This window comes from Grampus griseus, assembly GCF_964374135.1.
Source record: "Grampus griseus genome assembly, chromosome: 19".
Classification (NCBI taxonomy): Eukaryota; Metazoa; Chordata; class Mammalia; order Artiodactyla; family Delphinidae; genus Grampus; species Grampus griseus.
Window position 1 is genome coordinate 27,833,227 of NC_139013.1, and position 19,072 is coordinate 27,852,298.

The window sequence follows — 19,072 nt, forward strand, 5'->3', positions numbered from 1 at the left end:
GAAGAACGAATAAGTGAGCTGGAAGACAGAATGGTGGAAATAACTGCCTAGGAACAGAATCAACAAAAAAGAATGAAAAGAATTGAAGACAATCTCAGAGACCTCTGGGACAACTATAAACCAACATTCAAATTATAGGGGTCCCAGAAGAAGAAGAGAAAAAGAATGGGCCTGAGAAAATATTTGAAGACATTATAGTGGAAAACTTCCCTAATTTGGGAAAGGAAATAGTCACCCAACTCCAGGAAGGGCAGATAGTCCCATACAGGATAAACCCTAGGAGAAACACACCAAGACATATTAATCAAACTAACAAAAATTAAATTCAAACAAAAAATATTAAAAGCAACAAGGGAAAAGCAAAAAATAACATACAAAGGAATGCCCATAAGGTTATCAGCTGATTTTTCAGCACAAACTCTGCAGGCCAGAAGGGAGTGGCAGGAGATTTACTTAAAGTGATGAAAGAGAAAAACCTACAACCAAGATTACTCTACCCAGCAAGGATCTCATTCAGATTCGATGGAGAAATCAAAAGCTTTACAGACAAGCAAAAGCTAAGAGAATTCAGCACCACTAAACCAGCTCTACAACAAATGCTAAAGGAACTTCTCTAGGCGGGAAATATAAGAGAAGAAAAAGACCCACAAAAACAAACCCAAAACAATTAAGAAAATGGTAATAGGAAAATACATATCAATAATAAGCTTGAATGAAAATGGATTAAATGCTCCAACCTAAAGACACAGACTGGCTAAATGGATACAAAAACAAGGCCTCTATGTACGCTGTCTATAAGAGACCCACTTCAGACCTAAGGATACATACAGACTGAAAGTGAAGGGTGGAAAAAGATATTCCATGCAAATGGAAATCAGAAGAAAGCCTGAGTAGCAATACTCATATCAGATAAAATAGACTTTAAGACTGTTACAAGAGATAAGGAAGGACACTACATAATGATCAAGGGATCAATCCAAGAAGAAGACATAACAATTATAAATATATATGCACCCAACACAGGAGCACCTGAATACATAAGGCAAATGCTAACAACCATAAAAAGGGAGATAGATTGCAACACAGTAATAGGGGGACTTTAACCCCCCACTTACAACAATGGACAGATCATCCAAATAGAAAATAAATAAGGAAACACAAGTGTAAAATGACACAGTAGACCAGATAGATTTAATTGATATTTATAGGGCATTCCACCCGCAAGTGGCAGAATACACTTTCTTCTCAAGTGCACATGGAACATTCTCCAGGATAGATCACATCTTGGGTCACAAATCAAGCCTCAGAAAATTTAAGAAAATTGAAATTGTATCAAGCATCCTTTCTGACCGCAACACTATGAGATTAGAATTCAATTACAGGAAAAAACTGTAAAAAACAAAAATACATGGTGGCTAAACAATGCACTACTAAACAACCAAGAGATCACTGAAGAAATCAAAGAAGAAATTAAAAAATACATGGAAACAAATGACAAGGAAAGCCCTAAATCTATGGGACGCAGCAAAAGCATTTCTAACAGGGAAGTTAATAGTAATTCAGTGTCACCTCAAGAAACCAGAAAAATCTCAAATAAACAATCTAACCTTACACCTAAAGCAGCTAGATAAAGAAGAAAAAAGAAAACCTAAAGTCAGTAGAAGGAAAGAAATCATAAAGATCAGAGCAGAAATAAATGAAATAGAAATGAAGGAAACAATAGCAAAGATCATTAATACTAGAAGTTGGTTCTTTGAGAAGGTAAACAAAATTGATAAACCTTTAGCCAGACTCATCAAAAAAAAAAAAAGGGAGAGGACGCAAATCAATAAAATTAGAAATGAAGAAGGAGAAATCACAGCTGACACCACAGAAATACAAAGGATTATAAGAAACTACTACAAACAACTATATGGCAATAAAATGGACAACCACGAAGAAATGGACAAATTCTTGGAAAGGTACAATTTTCCAAGACTGAACCAGGAAGAATTAGAAAATATAAACAGACCTATCACAAGTAATGAAATTGAAACTGGAATTAAAAATCTTCCAACAAACAAAAGCCCAGGACTAGATGGCTTCACAGGTGAATTCTATCAAACATTTAGAGAATAGCTAACACTTACCCTTCTCACACTCTTCCAAAAAATTGCAGAGGGAGGAACACTCCCAAATTCGTTCTACAAGGTCACCATCACCCTGATACTAAAACCAGACAAAGATATCACAAAAAAGAAAATTACAGACCAATATCACTGATGAGCATAGATGCAAAAATCCTGAACAAAATGCTGGCAAACAGAATCCAACAACACATTAAAAGGATCATACACCGTGATCAAGTGGGACTTATCGCAGGAATGCATTGATTCTTCAATATATGCAAACAATCAGTGTGATACACCATATTAACAGATTAAGGAATAAGAACCATATGATCATCTCAATAGATGCAGAAAAAGCTTTTGACAAAATTCAACACCGATTTATGATAAAAACTCTCCAGAAAACGGGCATAGAGGGAACCTATCTCAACGTAATAAAGGCCATATACGAAAAACCCACAACAAACATTATTCTCAATGGTGAAAAACTGAAAGCATTTCCACTAAGATCAGGAACAAGACAAGGATGTCCACTCTCACCACTCTTATCCAACATAGTTTTGGAAGTCCTAGTCACAGCAGTCAGAGAAGAAAAAGAAATAAAAGGAATCCAAATTTGAAAAGAGGTAGTAAAACTGTCACTGTTTGCAGATGACATGATACTATACATAGAACATCCTAAAGATGCTGCCAGAAAGCTACCAGAACTAATCAGTGAATTTGGTAAGCTTGCAGTTTACAAAATTAATGCATAGAAATGTCTTGTATTCCTATACACTAACAATTGAAAAACAGAAAGAGAAATTAAGGAAACAATCCCATTTACCTTCTCAACAAAAAGAATAAAATACCTAGGAATAAACCTACCAAAGGAAGCAAAAGACTTTTACTCAGAAAACAATAAAACACTGATGAAAGAAATCAAACATGACACAAACAGATGGAGAAATATACCATGTTCTTGAATTGGAAGAATCAACATTGTGAACATGACTATACTACCCACAGCAATCTACAGATTCAGTGTAATCCCTATCAGACTACCAATGGCATTCTTCACAGAATTAGAACAAAAAATTTTACAATTTGTATGGAAACACAAAAGACCCTGAGAAAGAAAAACAGAGCTGGAGGAATCAGGCTCCCCGACTTCAAACTATACCACAAATCTACAGTAATCAGACAGTATGGTACTGGCACAAAAACAGAAATATAGATCAGTGGTACAGGATACAAAGCCCAGAGGTAAACCCACGCACATATGGTCACCTTATCTTTGACAAAGGAGGCAAAAATATACAATGGAGAAAAGACAGCCTCTTCAGTAAGTGGTGCTGGGAAAACTGGACAGCTACATGTAAAAGAATGAAATTAGAACACTCTCTAACACAATACACAAAAGTAAACTCAAAATGGATTAAAGACCTAAATGTAAGACTGGACACTATCAAACCCTTAGAGGAAAACATAGGAAGAACACTCTTTGACGTAAACCACAGCAAGATCTTTTTTGACCCACCTCTTAGAGTAATGAAAATAAAAACAATAAGCAAATGGGACCTAATTAAACGTAAAAGCTTTTGCACAGCAAAGGAAACCATAAACAAGACAAAAAGACAACCCTCGGAATGTGAGAAAATATTTGCAAATGAAGTAATGGACAAAGGATTAATCTCCAAAATATACAAACAGCTTATGGAGCTCAATATCCAGAAACAAACAACCCAATTAACAAATGGGCAGAAGACCTAAATAGACATTTCACCGAAGAAGTCATACACATTGCCAGCAAACACATGAAAAGATGCTCAACATCACTAATCATTATAGAGATGCAAATCAAAACCACAATGAGGTATCACCTCACACCAGTCAGAATGGCCATCATCAAAAAGTCTACAAACAATAAATGCTGGAAAGGGTGTAGAGAAAAGGGATCCCTTTTGCACTGTTAGTGGGAATGTAAATTGATACAGCCACTATGGAGGTTCCTTAAAAAACTAAAAGTAGAACTACCATATGACCCAGCAATCCCAATACTGGGCATATACCCTGAGAAAACCATAATTCAAAAAGACACATGTACCCCAATGTTCATTGCTGCACTATTTACAGTAGCCAGGATATGGAAACAATCTAAATGTCCACGACAGATGACTAGATAAAGAAGGTGTGGTACGTATATACAATGGAATATTACTCAGCCATAAAAAAGGAATGAAATTAGGTCTTTTGTAGAGATGTGGATGGACCTAGAGCCTGTCATACAGAGTGAAGTAAGCCAGAAAGAGAAAAACAAATATTGTATATTAACACATATATGTGGAATCTCGAAAAATGGCATAGATGAACCTATTTGCAGGGCAAGAATCGAGACGTAGATGTAGAGAACGGACATGTGGACACAGAGGAGCAGAGGAGGGTGGTATGAATTGGGAGCTTAGATTTGACATAAATACACTACCATGTGTACAATAGATGGCTAGTGGGAACCTGCTGTATAGCACAGGGAGCTCAGCTCGGTGCTCTGTGACGACCTAGATGGGTAGGATGGGGGGAGGTGGGAGGGCGGTCCAAGAGGGAGGGGATATAGGTATACATATAGCTGATTCACTTCATTGTACAGCAGAAACTAACACAACATCATAAAGCAATTATACTCCAATAAAAAAAAAGGCCTACATAAGTTAAGTACACTGATTTTTTTATTGATACATCTGTCTCTTCCCTGCTCAAAAAAAAAAACTTGAGTCAGTTGTTTTTTCTAGTACAAAGACTGTAGAATTCTGGAAGGCGATGGCAAGTTGTGATATTTTAATAATTATATATTTTTTTATTTTCATGTAAATCCAATTTGGGGAGCCAACCAAAAGAAATTCACTTTAAAGAGACATATTATGATTTTATTAAATATTTTAGCCAGTTCTCTCTTTTTTTTTTTTTTTGCGGTATGCGGGCCTCTCACTGTTGCGGCCTCTCCCTTTGTGGAGCACAGGCTGCGGACGCGCAGGCCCAGTGGCCATGGCTCACGGGCCTAGCCACTCCACGGCATGTGGGATCTTCCTGGACTGGGGCACGAACCCGTGTCCCCTGCATAGGCAGGCGGACTCTTAACCACTGTGCCACTAGGGAAGCCCTTGGCCAGTCCTCTTTCAAATATAATTTGGTCATAGAAATTTCTTACTTCACTAAAGAGGGAGTTTATGCATGAAAAGACAAGAACAGATCACTTTTTGATTAGCACCAGAGCTAATGATTAGCTGCCATGAAAAATGTGGAGATGTGATGTAAGAGAAGGAAATGAATGAATTGTTCCATGGAAGAGATCATATTGTTTTTATAACAGTTTTTTTTTCTGGTTGTCTTCTTATTTTCTGGTCTTCTTAGTTTATCTCCCAATAATACCCACCATCTATTACCAAGAACACAGCAGCTCACCTCCATTCCTTTTGACTTCTAAGTACCTTTCCTTGAGCCAGGAAACAAAAGTGTTAATTAACTAATTCAGGGAGGAGTAGTCTAAAGGATATTATGAAAGGGAAAGGTATTCTTTTTGGGGTGGGGACCATGCTTCAGTAGTAACCTGATCTTTAGCCTCATTAAGTAAGCTATTTTTTTAGATCAGTGGTTCTCAGTCAGAGGTGCTTATCAGAATCACTTTTGGAACTTTTAAAAAATTAGAGATTCCTAGTTGCTATATCCTGGCTCCAGAATCAGAATATCTGAGAGTGGACCCCAGGTGTCATTAAAAAGGTGATTTTGAAGCACATGGTGGGAAGAGCCAGTGCCTTAGATATGTAATGTAGTCCTTGGTAAAGGGGACTCAGCCAATAAAATTAATCCCCTCAGTTAATGTAAAATCAACTTGACAACAGTGCTGGTTTATCAAAGTCAAATAATGTAGGAGGTAAGTGATTTTTTTTGCCAGTCTATTATTATTAAACAAAATAACATATAAAACATGTAAAGTATCTTTGATCAAATGAAATTTGTTCCTGGCCTAAACTAAGGAAACAGTGATTGGATTGCTAAAAAGAAAATTATGGAGAATATTAATTAATGTGGAAATTATTTTAAACAATAATTAGAGCAATAGTATATGTTAATTATTTTAAAGTTCATTGGCTACCATTTAAGAAATATTTTTTTTTAGTAAACCCTAAATTTTTCATATTTGGATGCCATTATAAGATAGTATTTTTAAAATGTATTTATAATTGTTTCTACAATATAGAATACAGTTTTCTGTATATTGATCTTATATCATGCAATGTTAGTAAAATCACTTCTTTATCTTTTTTCTAGATTCCACAGGATTTTCCATGTAGACAAATCATGTCTTCTGTAAATTAAGAAAGTTTTACTTCTTCCTTTCCAATCTTAATGACTTTTATTTCTTGTTCTTGCTTGATTGCTCCTGTTAGAACCTGTAGTACAATGTTGAATAGAAGTGATGACAGTGGACATCCTTGCCTTTTTCTGATCCTAGGGAGAAAGCATTTAGTTCTTCCATTTTCTGCATCTGCTGAGATTATCATATTTTTGTTTTTTAGTCTGTTGATCAACATTGATTAATTTTCAAAGTTAATCCACCTTCCATACCTGGGAAAAACCACTTGGTCATGCTGTATTACCCTTTTTATATATTTTTAGATTCCATCTGCTAAAATTTTGTTATGAATTTTTCATCTCTGTTCATGTGGGATATTGGTCTCTAGTTTTCCTGTAATGCCATTGTCTGATTTTGGTATCAGTTTCATAGAATGAGTTGGGACGTATGCTTTCCTCTTCAGTTTTCTGGAGGAGTTCGTGTAGAACTTACTTGGTGTTCAGATGTTTGTAAAATTTCATCATAATGTCATATAATGTTATTCTTCTGATTATTTTAAAAGCAATGCTTTTACCATGTATGAGATATAGGGAAGATCAAAAAATCTAAAATACATCATTCATTCTTTGTTTTTCCACAAAGGACCGTCCTCCTTCTAATATTTGGAAAAAAATAGATCAATCCAGGGATTATAAAAATGGCAATCAACTCAGGGAATATCAACTGGAAGGACTCAACTGGCTCTTATTCAACTGGTACAATAGGTATGTAGTATGTATTAATAGAAAAAAATTTAATGTGTGTTTTTTTATGTGTTCCAAAATACATTAAGTAAAATTGGTACTGATGTTGCTACATTATTACTGTCATGGAGTGTTCATTATTGAAAATGAAGTTGTGGTTAGCTCAAGAAGATACGTACATTATAATTTAGGATTTTGACTATAGTTGCTTCCTTTTAATGTGTACCAATGAGAATAGAAGAAAGTTGATATGTTAATTCATAATTAAATTTGAAATACCTTTGTTAACATCATCAAACGTCAGCTATGTTACAGAATGTTTTTCAACTTACACTACTGTCTGCCAATAGTTGAATCTAGTTAGTAAGGTATCAGCAGTTCCATCTATAAGAATTAGATAGGTCTGTCATGTACGTCTTCAAGGAAGCAGATTGTCAGCAATTGATAAGGAATAGAATACTTAATATAAGAACCTAGTAATGAATTACCCCCATTTATTATTAATTTTCCAAGTTGTTCAAAATGCTTTTTGGAATATTATCTCACCTTTTTTTAGTGAGATGGAAAATTAATTGCAAAAGAAGTAAAAAATGGTATCTTGATTGAGAAAGAAGTCTGATAGTGTATATAAAAGAGCAAACGAAGGTACTGTTATTAATAATAGCAAAATTTTATGACGTATTCAAAATCATTTTTCTGTGTTTTTACTTGTCACATGATTCTTCTGTTTCACTAAGTAATGGTGAGTCATGAAACTCAATCAGGTGGAGTTAGGAAAAACCTGTTATTCCACACAGTGCTCTTTCCTCTGGTTTCTATTTTCTAAATGTTAATCATTTTTCCCAAGAGAATCTTCCTGGTAAAATAGTTAACAAAATTTTATTTTAATTGTCTTTTATCAATACCCTTTCCCAGTTACTTGTTTCAAACTTGTACCACTTTCCTCAAGCACTTTATCACAACCCTATCCCCTTCACTCTCTGTATATGACTGCTTCATAGAGAAGCCTAGGGCCAGTCGGTGAATTCATTCAGGTTCTTGCCTGTCCTCACACCCAAGCCTACAAATGTATCTCCATCCTTAGCCATTCTTACCTCTGTCCTCATATCAGAAGTTAAAAGGTGCCTCCTCAGAACCAAGACTAATGCTACCACCTCAACTCTTGACAGGCATCTAATCCAATCTTTTCAGAACCTCACTTCAATCACTTATTATCCTTCTCTGTTATATCTTCAAACTATCTCTTAAGACTAGTGCCATCCCTTCAGTCTGTGAACAAATTTGGGTTTAACTTATATATAAAAGTGAGGAAAGGAAAGGGTAAACCTTCTCTTGGCTCTCTTTTTCCTTCAAGCTACATTGATCCCTCTTTGTAACTTCCTAGGCAAAGGTCTAGGAAGTATAGCCTGCATGAACTCTTCCCATTTTCTCATCTCCAATTCTCCTTAAACCTGTCGTTTGACTTTTGATTCTGTATCATCTCTGAAACTCTTAATTTTCCAATCCACAAGATATTTTTTAGCCTTAATTTGCTGTCTCTGCTGTGTTAGATAGTAGTTGCTAGTCCTTCCTTTTTTAAACTTTTCCCCCGTTCTCCCAACAGCTTCCACAGTGTGACTCTCCTAGCTCTCCAGAACCTCTGTTGTAACTATTCCTTTCAATAGTCTTTGCTGGTTCTTCTTCCTTGCCTACCCTTTCAGTGTTGTTGGTTTTTTTCTTTCCCAAAGTTCTGTTTTTTACTTTCTTCTCATATTACATTGTTCTCCGTAAGCCAAACTCTACTCCCCCGTGTCTTCACTTATCAGTAACATCTTTAACTGAGGCCTTGAACTCCAAGCCCATATTTGTTTACTTCTGGCTACCTTAATGTCTATCTCAATGATTCTTTAAACGCAGCATATTCAAAGTTAACCTTATTATTTCCTGTTTCTTCCATATCAAACTTATTCAAATATTTTACATCTTGGTTAATAATAACACAACTTATTTAGTCACCCAAACTGAAATCTGACTGCCATCCTATACTCCATATATCGGATTGGTCACTAAGTCCAAATCATTCTAACATGTAATTAACTTTGGGATCAGTTTTCTCCTCTTGATTCCTCCTACCTTAGTCCAAATGTCCACCCATTCTTTCCTGCATTATTGCGGTACTTTCCCAATTACTGTCCAAACTTAAGTCACTTCACCTTCTAATATTCACAGTGGCACCAGAGTAAATTTCAAGTACAAACCTAATCTCATCAGGTTTCTTTAAAAATGTTCAGTGACTCTCATTCATAATATTGTAGAATGATTTCTAACCTTTATTTGTGACCCCTGCTTATCTTAGTAAGATCCCTTCCCTTTACTCTTCCCTCAAAACCATATTAAATAACTTGTGGCCTCCCAGTTGATCATGTTCTTTACACTTATGCTCCTTTGCTCTGCCCTCTGGCAAAATCCTACTCATTACTGTCCTTCTCTTTGAAGGCAGTCTTATCTTCTCTCATCTCTTCTAGCCAGGGTTAGATGCTTACTCCTCTGAGGTTCCATAATAAACACTGATAATTCTTAACTGGCCATATATCATAATCATCTGTGCAGCTTATTTTAAAAATTACAGTTGCTTTTATCCTACTCCATGCACATTGAATTGGAATGTAAAGGAGAAGGCCATGGGTATCTGTTTCTTAGGCTGTTCCAATGTATAGCTAGAGTCGAAAACCAGTTCTTTATTTGTGCTTCTGTGATAGCACATTGCATGACTATTTATTTATTTATTCATATGTCTGCTTTTCTAATACATACAAGCCCCTGGAAGGCAGAGAACATGTTCTATTTCTTTTGTATCCCATCTTCTCATACTATCCGTGAGATACAGAAAGCATTTAATAAATGTTTCCTGAATAAATAACATATTTAGTTTGCCTTGCTCTTGCCATTTCGTTCTTTTAAAAACTCAGGTATCTAACAGGTGGTATCTTTATTTTGGAGCTACAAAAACCTATAGTTGTCCCTTTGCAATATTATAATAAAATTATAATCTTTAGCCAAATCTGCACTTCAGCAACTTCTACGTTATAAATGCAAGTATTTTAACTTGATCACTGGTTATTTTTTTTAATATTTATCTTTTAAAACATTGTAGTATACAGAAAACCCCAAAATCTACATGGGTAATATATTTGTTTATTTCAGACGAAACTGCATTTTAGCAGATGAAATGGGTCTTGGCAAAACCATTCAATCAATTACATTCCTCTACGAAATCCTTCTGACTGGTATAAGAGGACCTTTCCTGATTATTGCTCCACTTTCTACTATTGCAAACTGGGAGAGAGAATTTCGTACGTGGACTGATATTAATGTTGTGGTTTATCATGGGAGCCTGATTAGCAGACAAATGATACAGCAATATGAGATGTACTTCAGGGACTCACAGGTGTGTTATTGGTGATGTTTTTTGTTGTTTGAAAGGTCAGGTTTGCAAAAGATAAGCATTACATATTAATTACTTTCAAATTTATGATAGATTTTAATTGCCTACTTAAATCTTAATCTGATCTCTTTATTCATCATATTTATTTTACAATAAATTTTAGTAGCTGAAGAGAAAAATGACAGAAGTAGCCAAGTTCATGCTCTAGTTCACTGGAAGTATGCTGATTTATACAAATGTACAAATTTGATTGTATACGTAATTTTTCAACTAGAATAATTGTTTTACTAATTGTTTTCAACTACACATTAAATTTATTTTAAAAATAATGTGTCTCTTTGATCATCCTCCAGTTTTTTTCCTCCATTTTAAAATTTACATCTTCAGTGACCACCATGGGTTTGAATGCCCTTTGAGGTGAAACCATAGGTTCTCTTGTGTGTTCAATGAATTTTGATTTTAGACGGTTTTTAAAAATTTGGTTTGTTTTGTATATTGGTACAAGCATACGTCTGTATTTTTCTACCCTTTGGATTGGTTATTTCATTACTCTATTGCTTTGATGGTTTTCTTCTTCCCTATATCCTAGGGGCACATTTTCCATTTTACTTTGGCCAATTACTCTTTAGGAAGGAATACCTATTTTTCTGCTAAATGCACAGATCATAAAATTGAGATGACATTATAAGAAAGAATTCCCTAGCAGAAGGTTAAGACTAGAAAACATGAAGTTCCGAGTTGCAGTTTTGAGTGGTAGTTTGACTCTTCTTAGGTAAAACTTTTATTAAGAAATAAGAAACAAAATTAATTAAAACAACTCACACAAAATTGTACTTTTTCATTGGAAAAGGTTATGGCACTCTGCCTCAATATAGCACCTTAATATTTTATTTTCTTTCACTGATTCTTCTGTTTTATAAGGACCATTATAACATATGGCCAGGTCATGGGATATGATACAGGTTAAGGTAAGGTAAAGTGCATAGCCTTCTACTTTTGCCTCCCAATTACAACTGATTTTCTACTTATTTGAGGCTGAATATCAATAAAATTAATTGATATTTTCCTTTAACCTCATTTCCCTTCTATGGTTGAAATAATTAGATTTCTATGAAATTAAGTATGTCTATGATCAGTTGTACTGAAAATTAATTACCCTTGCACCTTTGGAGCCTATGACATCTTAGTTAAGTTATAGTTTCATTTCCTTCCATAGTGTTTTATTATTCTTAATTGTACATTTATAGAATTTTAGAGCTCTATGATATCATTAAAATCATTTAGTTCAATCTCATTTTTTAAAGGAACGTTAAAATATTGGAAGTTTAAGGATTTTTAACAAGGTTACAGTTTTAATATATGTCTTGTATGAGTTTGGTATAAATGTGAGCCAGAAGCTGAAAGATTCTCGATGTGTTGTAAACTGAATAGTATATATTAAATTATATTTTTATGCTAAATGTTACGCATTCTAGAAGAATATTATGTGAAGGGTTTAAAATTTCAAGAGGTAAATATGTCTTGTAATGAGCTAAGTAGCTCTATACTTCAAACATAGAAATAATTTTCAGTTAATTCTTTCAAATATATTTTAATATAAATTAAATGAACATTTAACTTCTGCTTTTTCCAAGTTATTAAATAAGCTTGAAATCACATAAGTAGTAAAATTATGTTGTAATTTTCTCAATTGCCTTGGAAAAAGTAACAGATAGTAACACCAATATCCACAGGCATTTATTGAGTATTTACCATGTGCCGGGCATTATGCTAAACAGTTTGCATGTAGTATTTCACTTAATCTTTGTAATATCAAAGATTAATTTATCACCTTGTAAATAGGTGATAATATCATACTTATTTACAAATGAGGAAACCAAGGCAAAAAGAAGTGATGTAGTTTCCCCTAAAATCACAGAGCAAAACTGGGATTAATAAACCCAAATCAGTTAGACTCGAGCCGTTGTTCTTAAACACTGCAATATTACTCTAACTGAATGCATTGTATCCCAGGTTTTTAGAGCTGTGTAAATACCATAGACTTATACTTTATAACTATCAATATTTTAATAATATTCTACTGGAGCTATTGTTCATCTTAATGGCCAGCATATGCAATCAATGTGAATTATTCTAAAATTAGTGTAATTAAGTTTATAGGAATTAAAATCTAAATCAGATCACATGATCCTTCTTAACCATTCATTTCTTCTAATCCCTAATAGTTTATAATTTTCAGTCGCATTTAAACATTCTCTTCACTTGGATTCCAGTACTTTATACTGTCCTGTGTCACCACCTATTCCTTCTGAAGCCCTCTTTAACCAATTTCTTCTTGTCTTCCCATATCTAATCTTGGGGGTGACCCAGGGCTCAGTCTTCAGACTTTTTATATCCATACTCATTCCATCAGAGATTTCATTCAGTCACACAACTTAATTACTGTCTGTACTGCTGGAAACTCCTAAATCTATATCACCAACTCTAACCTCTTTCCTAAATTCCAGAGTCATATGCAAATGCCTACTCAATTACTCCACTTGAATATCTAATAGACAATATCTAATCTCAAACATAACATGTCCAAAACCAAAATCCTGCATTTCCTCATTGTAGTCAATGGCAACACCAACTTCTAGTTGAGTGAAAAAGTTTAGTCAAACTTGAATCCTCTCTTTATCTCACTCCACTCCTATCCATTAGTAAATCCTGTTGGTTCTACCTTCCAGTTAAATCCAGAACTGAGCACTTCTCATGACCTCCATTGAAGATCTCTTGCTTGGATTACTACAGCAGCCTCTTAACTGGTTTCTATGATCCTGTCCTTGGCCTTTGTCAGACTGTTTTTACCAGAACAGCCAAGGGATTCTTTTTAAATATATGTCAAATCATGATACTCTTGTCTCAAAACCCTCCTATAGCTTCTTGCTCACAGTAAGAGCCAGAGTCCTTACCACAGCTTTTAAGGCCGTATATAGCCTCATCCCCTCCATTCTCACTGGATTTCAATCACTCTGGGTTTCTTGCTATTATTTGAATACTGCCAAAGGTACTCCCACATTACAGCATTCACACTCTCTATTTCTACCAAGAATTCTTTCTCTTGCAGATCTCTAGATACTAACATGGCTTCCTCCCTCATCTTCAGGACTTTGCTCAAATGTCACTTCTTAATGATGGCCTCCCAGTCACTCTAAATAAAATGGGAATGGTCACCTCCAACCCCATACTTCCTACTCCCCATCCCTGTTTTATTTTAGTCTATGACTTCTGTTACTTTCTTAGTTTTTTTTTTAAATTTTTGGTGGGTTTTTTCTTTGTTTTTCTTAGTGGCTATGTCCTATATTTGAGTCATTGGAATGTAAGTTCCACTTGGATAATTATTTTTGTCTGTCTTGTTTACTACTATATCTCCAACAACTAGATCAGAGACACTCAATAAATACTTGCTGCATAAATGACATAAGTGGCCAATTTTTATATTAACTACTTATCTGCCATTATATGTGTGGAGTCACGGATATAAGTAATAAGCATTAATACTGAAATTTCATTGGCTAGATTTTATAATAACCATTTCTTTTTTGACTTAACATTGTTATTACAACTCATAAAAATTATAAAATGTTTTATCAAGGAATACTTATTTGGATATAGTTATTAATTGTATAATTTTTAACATTCTTGAAGACAGCAATCTAATACAGTTTTAATGCTAAAGTTCCTCATTTTAAGGGAGTGTCTGTGCATACATAAAAGTTCCAGTGGAAAATGTTTTATAGCAGATGTCATTAAATGATTTTTATGCTGCTTGACAGGAATTAAAAATTATGATCAAGACATTCTAGCAAATTATTGTATTTGGTAATAAATTTCTAGGGGCGAATCATTCGAGGAGCTTACAGATTCCAAGCCATCATCACCACTTTTGAAATGATTCTTGGAGGCTGTGGAGAGCTTAATGCAATTGAATGGCGATGTGTGATTATTGATGAAGCACATAGGTTAAAAAATAAAAATTGTAAACTTCTAGAAGGTCTGAAACTCATGAATCTGGTAAGTAACTTAATGTCATTTTTATGACTTCTGTTTCTTAGCTACATAGTAAAAAGAGCTAATGCCAAAAACTTATTCCTTTTTTTATTTTAAAATAACAGATTTCTGATTTCTATCTGTGATAATTAAGATTATTTTGCTTTAATTAATTAGTAAGGGGGAAAGAATCTCATCTGTTCTCTAAGACTTAAATTTTTTAGTTCTTTCCTCCAAAAAGCTTTAGTAATTAACTGCTGGAATTAAAAAAAAGAGAGAGAGAAACCTCTGTAGAGTGTCCTATTGAAAGAAATAAAACTACAAGTTTTAAGGCAGAAATTCCTCAATAAAAAGCCCTTTCACCAAAGTTATATTATTCAGATCATTTATGATAGAGGGATAAAGTTTCTACACAATTCTACATACTTAGCATATATTTATTATAATTAATGGGATTTTTGAAAGTCATTAGTGTGTTTGCTTTAAAATCAAAGCATTTTGTGTTTTTTAATATTTTGATTTAATTAACATCACATAATTAGTACATGAGCACTTGAACAAATGACTCAAAGATATAAGGACTACATACAGTAAAACACTAAAGTGCTCCTTCTTACTCTTCATCCACGCCCACCCGTTCTCTTCCCCTCCTTACTCCAATATTTGCAGGTTGGTATATATCTGTCTAGACTGTTTCCTAATATTAAATACTTATGCAGACATACAGATACATATACAAATATTCAGGTTAGGAATTTAGAGGTACTGTCAAATCAAATTTCAAATACTTTGTGCTATTATCATTAAAAATATTTTATTTCCTGTTGTTACTATTATGTTTAATTTGTAATGCAATTCTAGTTTAGAAGTATATTCCAGTCAGCCCTTCACATTGTTGGTTTGTAGTTTTAATGATTTAAGAATTTGTTCGTGTGTAAGAAGTCAAGTGATGATCTGCCAAATTATAAAGAATGAGTGCTGTTCTCTATACAAATTACCATACCAAGAATGGTTGAGTAACCCCCAAAATGCCCTCTTTGTTCTTTAAAATGTCTGTTTCCTTGAAAAAAAACCTAAAATATGCTTCTTAATTATTTAGAATTTTTCTTTCAAAAGCAATAGGTAAGAATTAATAGCAGACAAAGTAAACTATTATGAGAATGATACAGAGTTTTTAAAAAGTGATTGAGAAAGTAAATTAATGATGATGTATGGGTAGAGATGTATTGGGTTGACTCTTGAAAATTATGGTCGGAAAAAGATTTGCTTTTCAAACACTGAAACATTTGATAACCTATGTCAGCTTTCGTATAATTTTAGTACTGTGGTGTTTGACATGAACACTTAGTACATGTTATTGACATGTTATTCTTGTTTTATATAGGAGCACAAGGTGCTTTTGACTGGCACACCTCTCCAAAATACAGTTGAAGAACTATTCAGTCTTCTTCACTTTCTGGAACCCTTAAGGTTTCCTTCTGAATCAACGTTCATGCAAGAATTTGGGGATCTGAAAACAGAGGAACAGGTATCCTATTGGTCTTTGTAAATAAGCACATCAAATCTCTTCTCATTGTACTTATGTATATGTATGCTACATATATTTTCATCATTTTTTATGCAGGTGCAGAAACTTCAGGCTATCTTGAAACCAATGATGTTGAGACGATTGAAAGAAGACGTGGAAAAGAAGTTGGCACCTAAGGAAGAAACCATCATTGAAGTGGAACTTACTAACATTCAGAAGAAATACTACCGGGCTATTCTGGAGAAGAACTTTTCGTTTTTATCCAAAGGAGCAGGGCAGACTAATGTACCCAACTTGGTCAATACCATGATGGAGCTCAGGAAGTGCTGTAATCACCCATATCTTATCAAAGGTAGCTTAAAAGGATTGCAAACAAATTCTCTTCTTTCAACAAATACTCATGAAAAAATAACACACCACCACTACAGCTGTAGTGGCTGTTATAAAGAGAGGCGGTGATCCTATAACCCTCCACCCTGGTGTTCTGAGGGATTACAAGTGTTCTGGAGTTAGGGGCAGTGTGAGCTACTTCATTACAGTGTCCCATGTTAGCATCACCAGATTACAAAAGCAGGAGTTGTGTTCAGTCTAACGTGGGCTGTAATTCTTCCTCCAGTTTAATCCTCCTTATGGACAAAGACAGCAAAGCCTGTCTTTGAACCTCCGAATTTACATATTTCTTCCTGGTTTCTTTTCAGTCTGGATACCCTAGTTATTGTCTCTCAATTTTTGTGTTCTAGTAACATTACTTTTTAAGGTCTTGTCAGCTTCTCTGCTAATAGTCTCTCTGTACAACATTTGGGTATTTTCACTTATTCCTGGGAGTATACTCTTAACTTTATCCAAGACAAGCCATTTCTTAGACTAGTAACTAACTCACTTGCAATCCTGGTACTCCTATAGCTAGACAGGCTGAAGGAAAGCAGAGAGCCTCTAATGCTAATCTAGACTCTGGAAGAAGTATGGTCAAAGACCTGTAACTTGACTTCCCCTTTAATTTTTCTTGTCTGTTTGCTTTGATGGCAAGCAAGATGCCCATCCAGATTAAGTATGATCACCTTTCAGTCATGATCACTGTTATATTGGTGTTTAAATACTAGATGTTTATTTAAAAATATGTGTTTACTCACCTAAGTTAGAACCACATTTTCATTAATACTTTTCCTAATAGCATTCATTAAACATTTAGCAAACATAAAATTTATATAAGACATTATGCCCAGTGTCTTGGGAGATAAAAAATGCTTAAGACACTGTCCATATCCTCAATTACAGGCTGGTGTTGGTGGGGATTTAGCCACAAACATAAATAATTCTAATAAAAGCAGTGTACCTACCATTAGAAAATTTTAATGTTACAGAAGCACAGAGGAGCACTATTTAAAAAGAAAGTAGTTGGGAGTCATCTGCATTTGTGCACTGATGCTGTCTTATATTTCTTTGACAGGTGCTGAGGAGAAAATACTTGGAGAATTTAGAGATACATATAATCCAGCTGCTTCTGATTTTCATCTTCAAGCAATGATCCAGTCTGCTGGTAAATTGGTCCTTATTGATAAATTGCTTCCTAAAATGAAAGCAGGAGGTCATAAAGTGCTCATCTTCTCTCAGATGGTACGCTGCCTTGATATCCTGGAGGACTATCTTATACATAAAAGGTAAGGCATATAATTCACCACTGAATTATGCTAAGTATATGTTGTTAAGTTTATTACAGCACTGTACTGTAACCCAACTTTAGTCACATCTTCCTCTTTATCTAGGTAAGAATCCATTTAAATCTCTGCATAAAGATTGTTTAAGATTATGTGTCAGGTGTTTTCCTAACCTATATATGTTGCAATAGTAAACAGGGCTAAGGAGACTGATTAAGAAAATTTTGCAAATTGACAGGTATTTGTTGACCTACAAATAGGTTTTTTAGTATACATTTTATTTGATTTTTTTAGCCTTGTAGTAGCAACATTTTAAATGGATTTATAACTATCTTCAAAATTAAAATGATTCAAGATCCTTTTCAGATCTTTTTCATTGTTAAAATTAGAACCTGAACTTGCTGCACTTTAACTTATTGTACACTATATAATACTTGCTCATGTTTTAATTTTTTCTGATGTGTTTAATGTAGGTTTTTTGTTTTGGTTTGGTTTTTTGGTACATGACAGTAAGATAGTCTTAAATAATGTCTAATCGGTATTTGGATAAATAGAATATTTATCATAAGATATTTATCAGAGCACTTTGTGGGCCAATTAGAAATCAGCACATTAATGCAAGAGAGAATCTGAAGATTCAGCTGTAATTGTAGTTTACTATATTTTGATCCTTATTAATAAGTAAAAGATCTGTCTATACTACTTTATATTATCAGAGATTTTGTAGTTCATTTTTATTTTTCATTTTGTTTTTAGTTCTACTTTTAGTGTCAGTGTTCCTTTCATTTAGTCTTATTCCAAAATGTGTATTATTCTCAGTTTTATACCACGTAAGTAGATTAAATTGCAGTATTCCTAAAATAGCCATTCTTGCATTTTCTTGATGTCTTTACACGAAGAACTTTGTAAGCTAAAGATAAATTTGACTTATGAATTTCATGGAAAACCTCAAATTTCTTTAATGTCAAAAGTAATGTCAAAAGTAACATTATTAGAAGTCACACCCCTGTTTCACAGGTACTAGAGATAACAGTGGAGCTGCTGCTGAGACTCTAGTAAATTATAGGTGGAAAGAAGTGTCTTGAACCAGTGTCTTGAAGAGGTGTGGCAAGTGTCATGTGTATTCCTCTTCTAGTTCCTAAATTTTTATGTATTTTATTTTTATTGATGTTAAATGAGGAAGAATACAAGAAGTTAAAATTCAATTGCTTGGCAGTGATGACTATAAAGGATTAGCATTATAGTTTGCCCT

The 19,072-nt window shown here is 34.1% G+C and overlaps 1 protein-coding gene across 3 annotated transcripts in view; it reads left to right on the top strand.

The window, feature by feature from the left end:
* CHD9 (chromodomain helicase DNA binding protein 9) overlaps window positions 1-19,072 on the top strand; it is a 164,908-nt gene that overhangs the window by 72,381 nt on the left and 73,455 nt on the right. For all 3 annotated transcript variants that reach the window (XM_082676532.1, XM_082676533.1, XM_082676534.1), the window contains exons 10-15: window positions 7,081-7,202; window positions 10,365-10,608; window positions 14,485-14,661; window positions 16,022-16,165; window positions 16,262-16,517; window positions 17,613-17,823. In XM_082676532.1, the coding sequence (XP_082532658.1) occupies window positions 7,081-7,202; window positions 10,365-10,608; window positions 14,485-14,661; window positions 16,022-16,165; window positions 16,262-16,517; window positions 17,613-17,823 (1,154 nt within the window). The remainder of the gene's footprint in view (window positions 1-7,080; window positions 7,203-10,364; window positions 10,609-14,484; window positions 14,662-16,021; window positions 16,166-16,261; window positions 16,518-17,612; window positions 17,824-19,072) is intronic.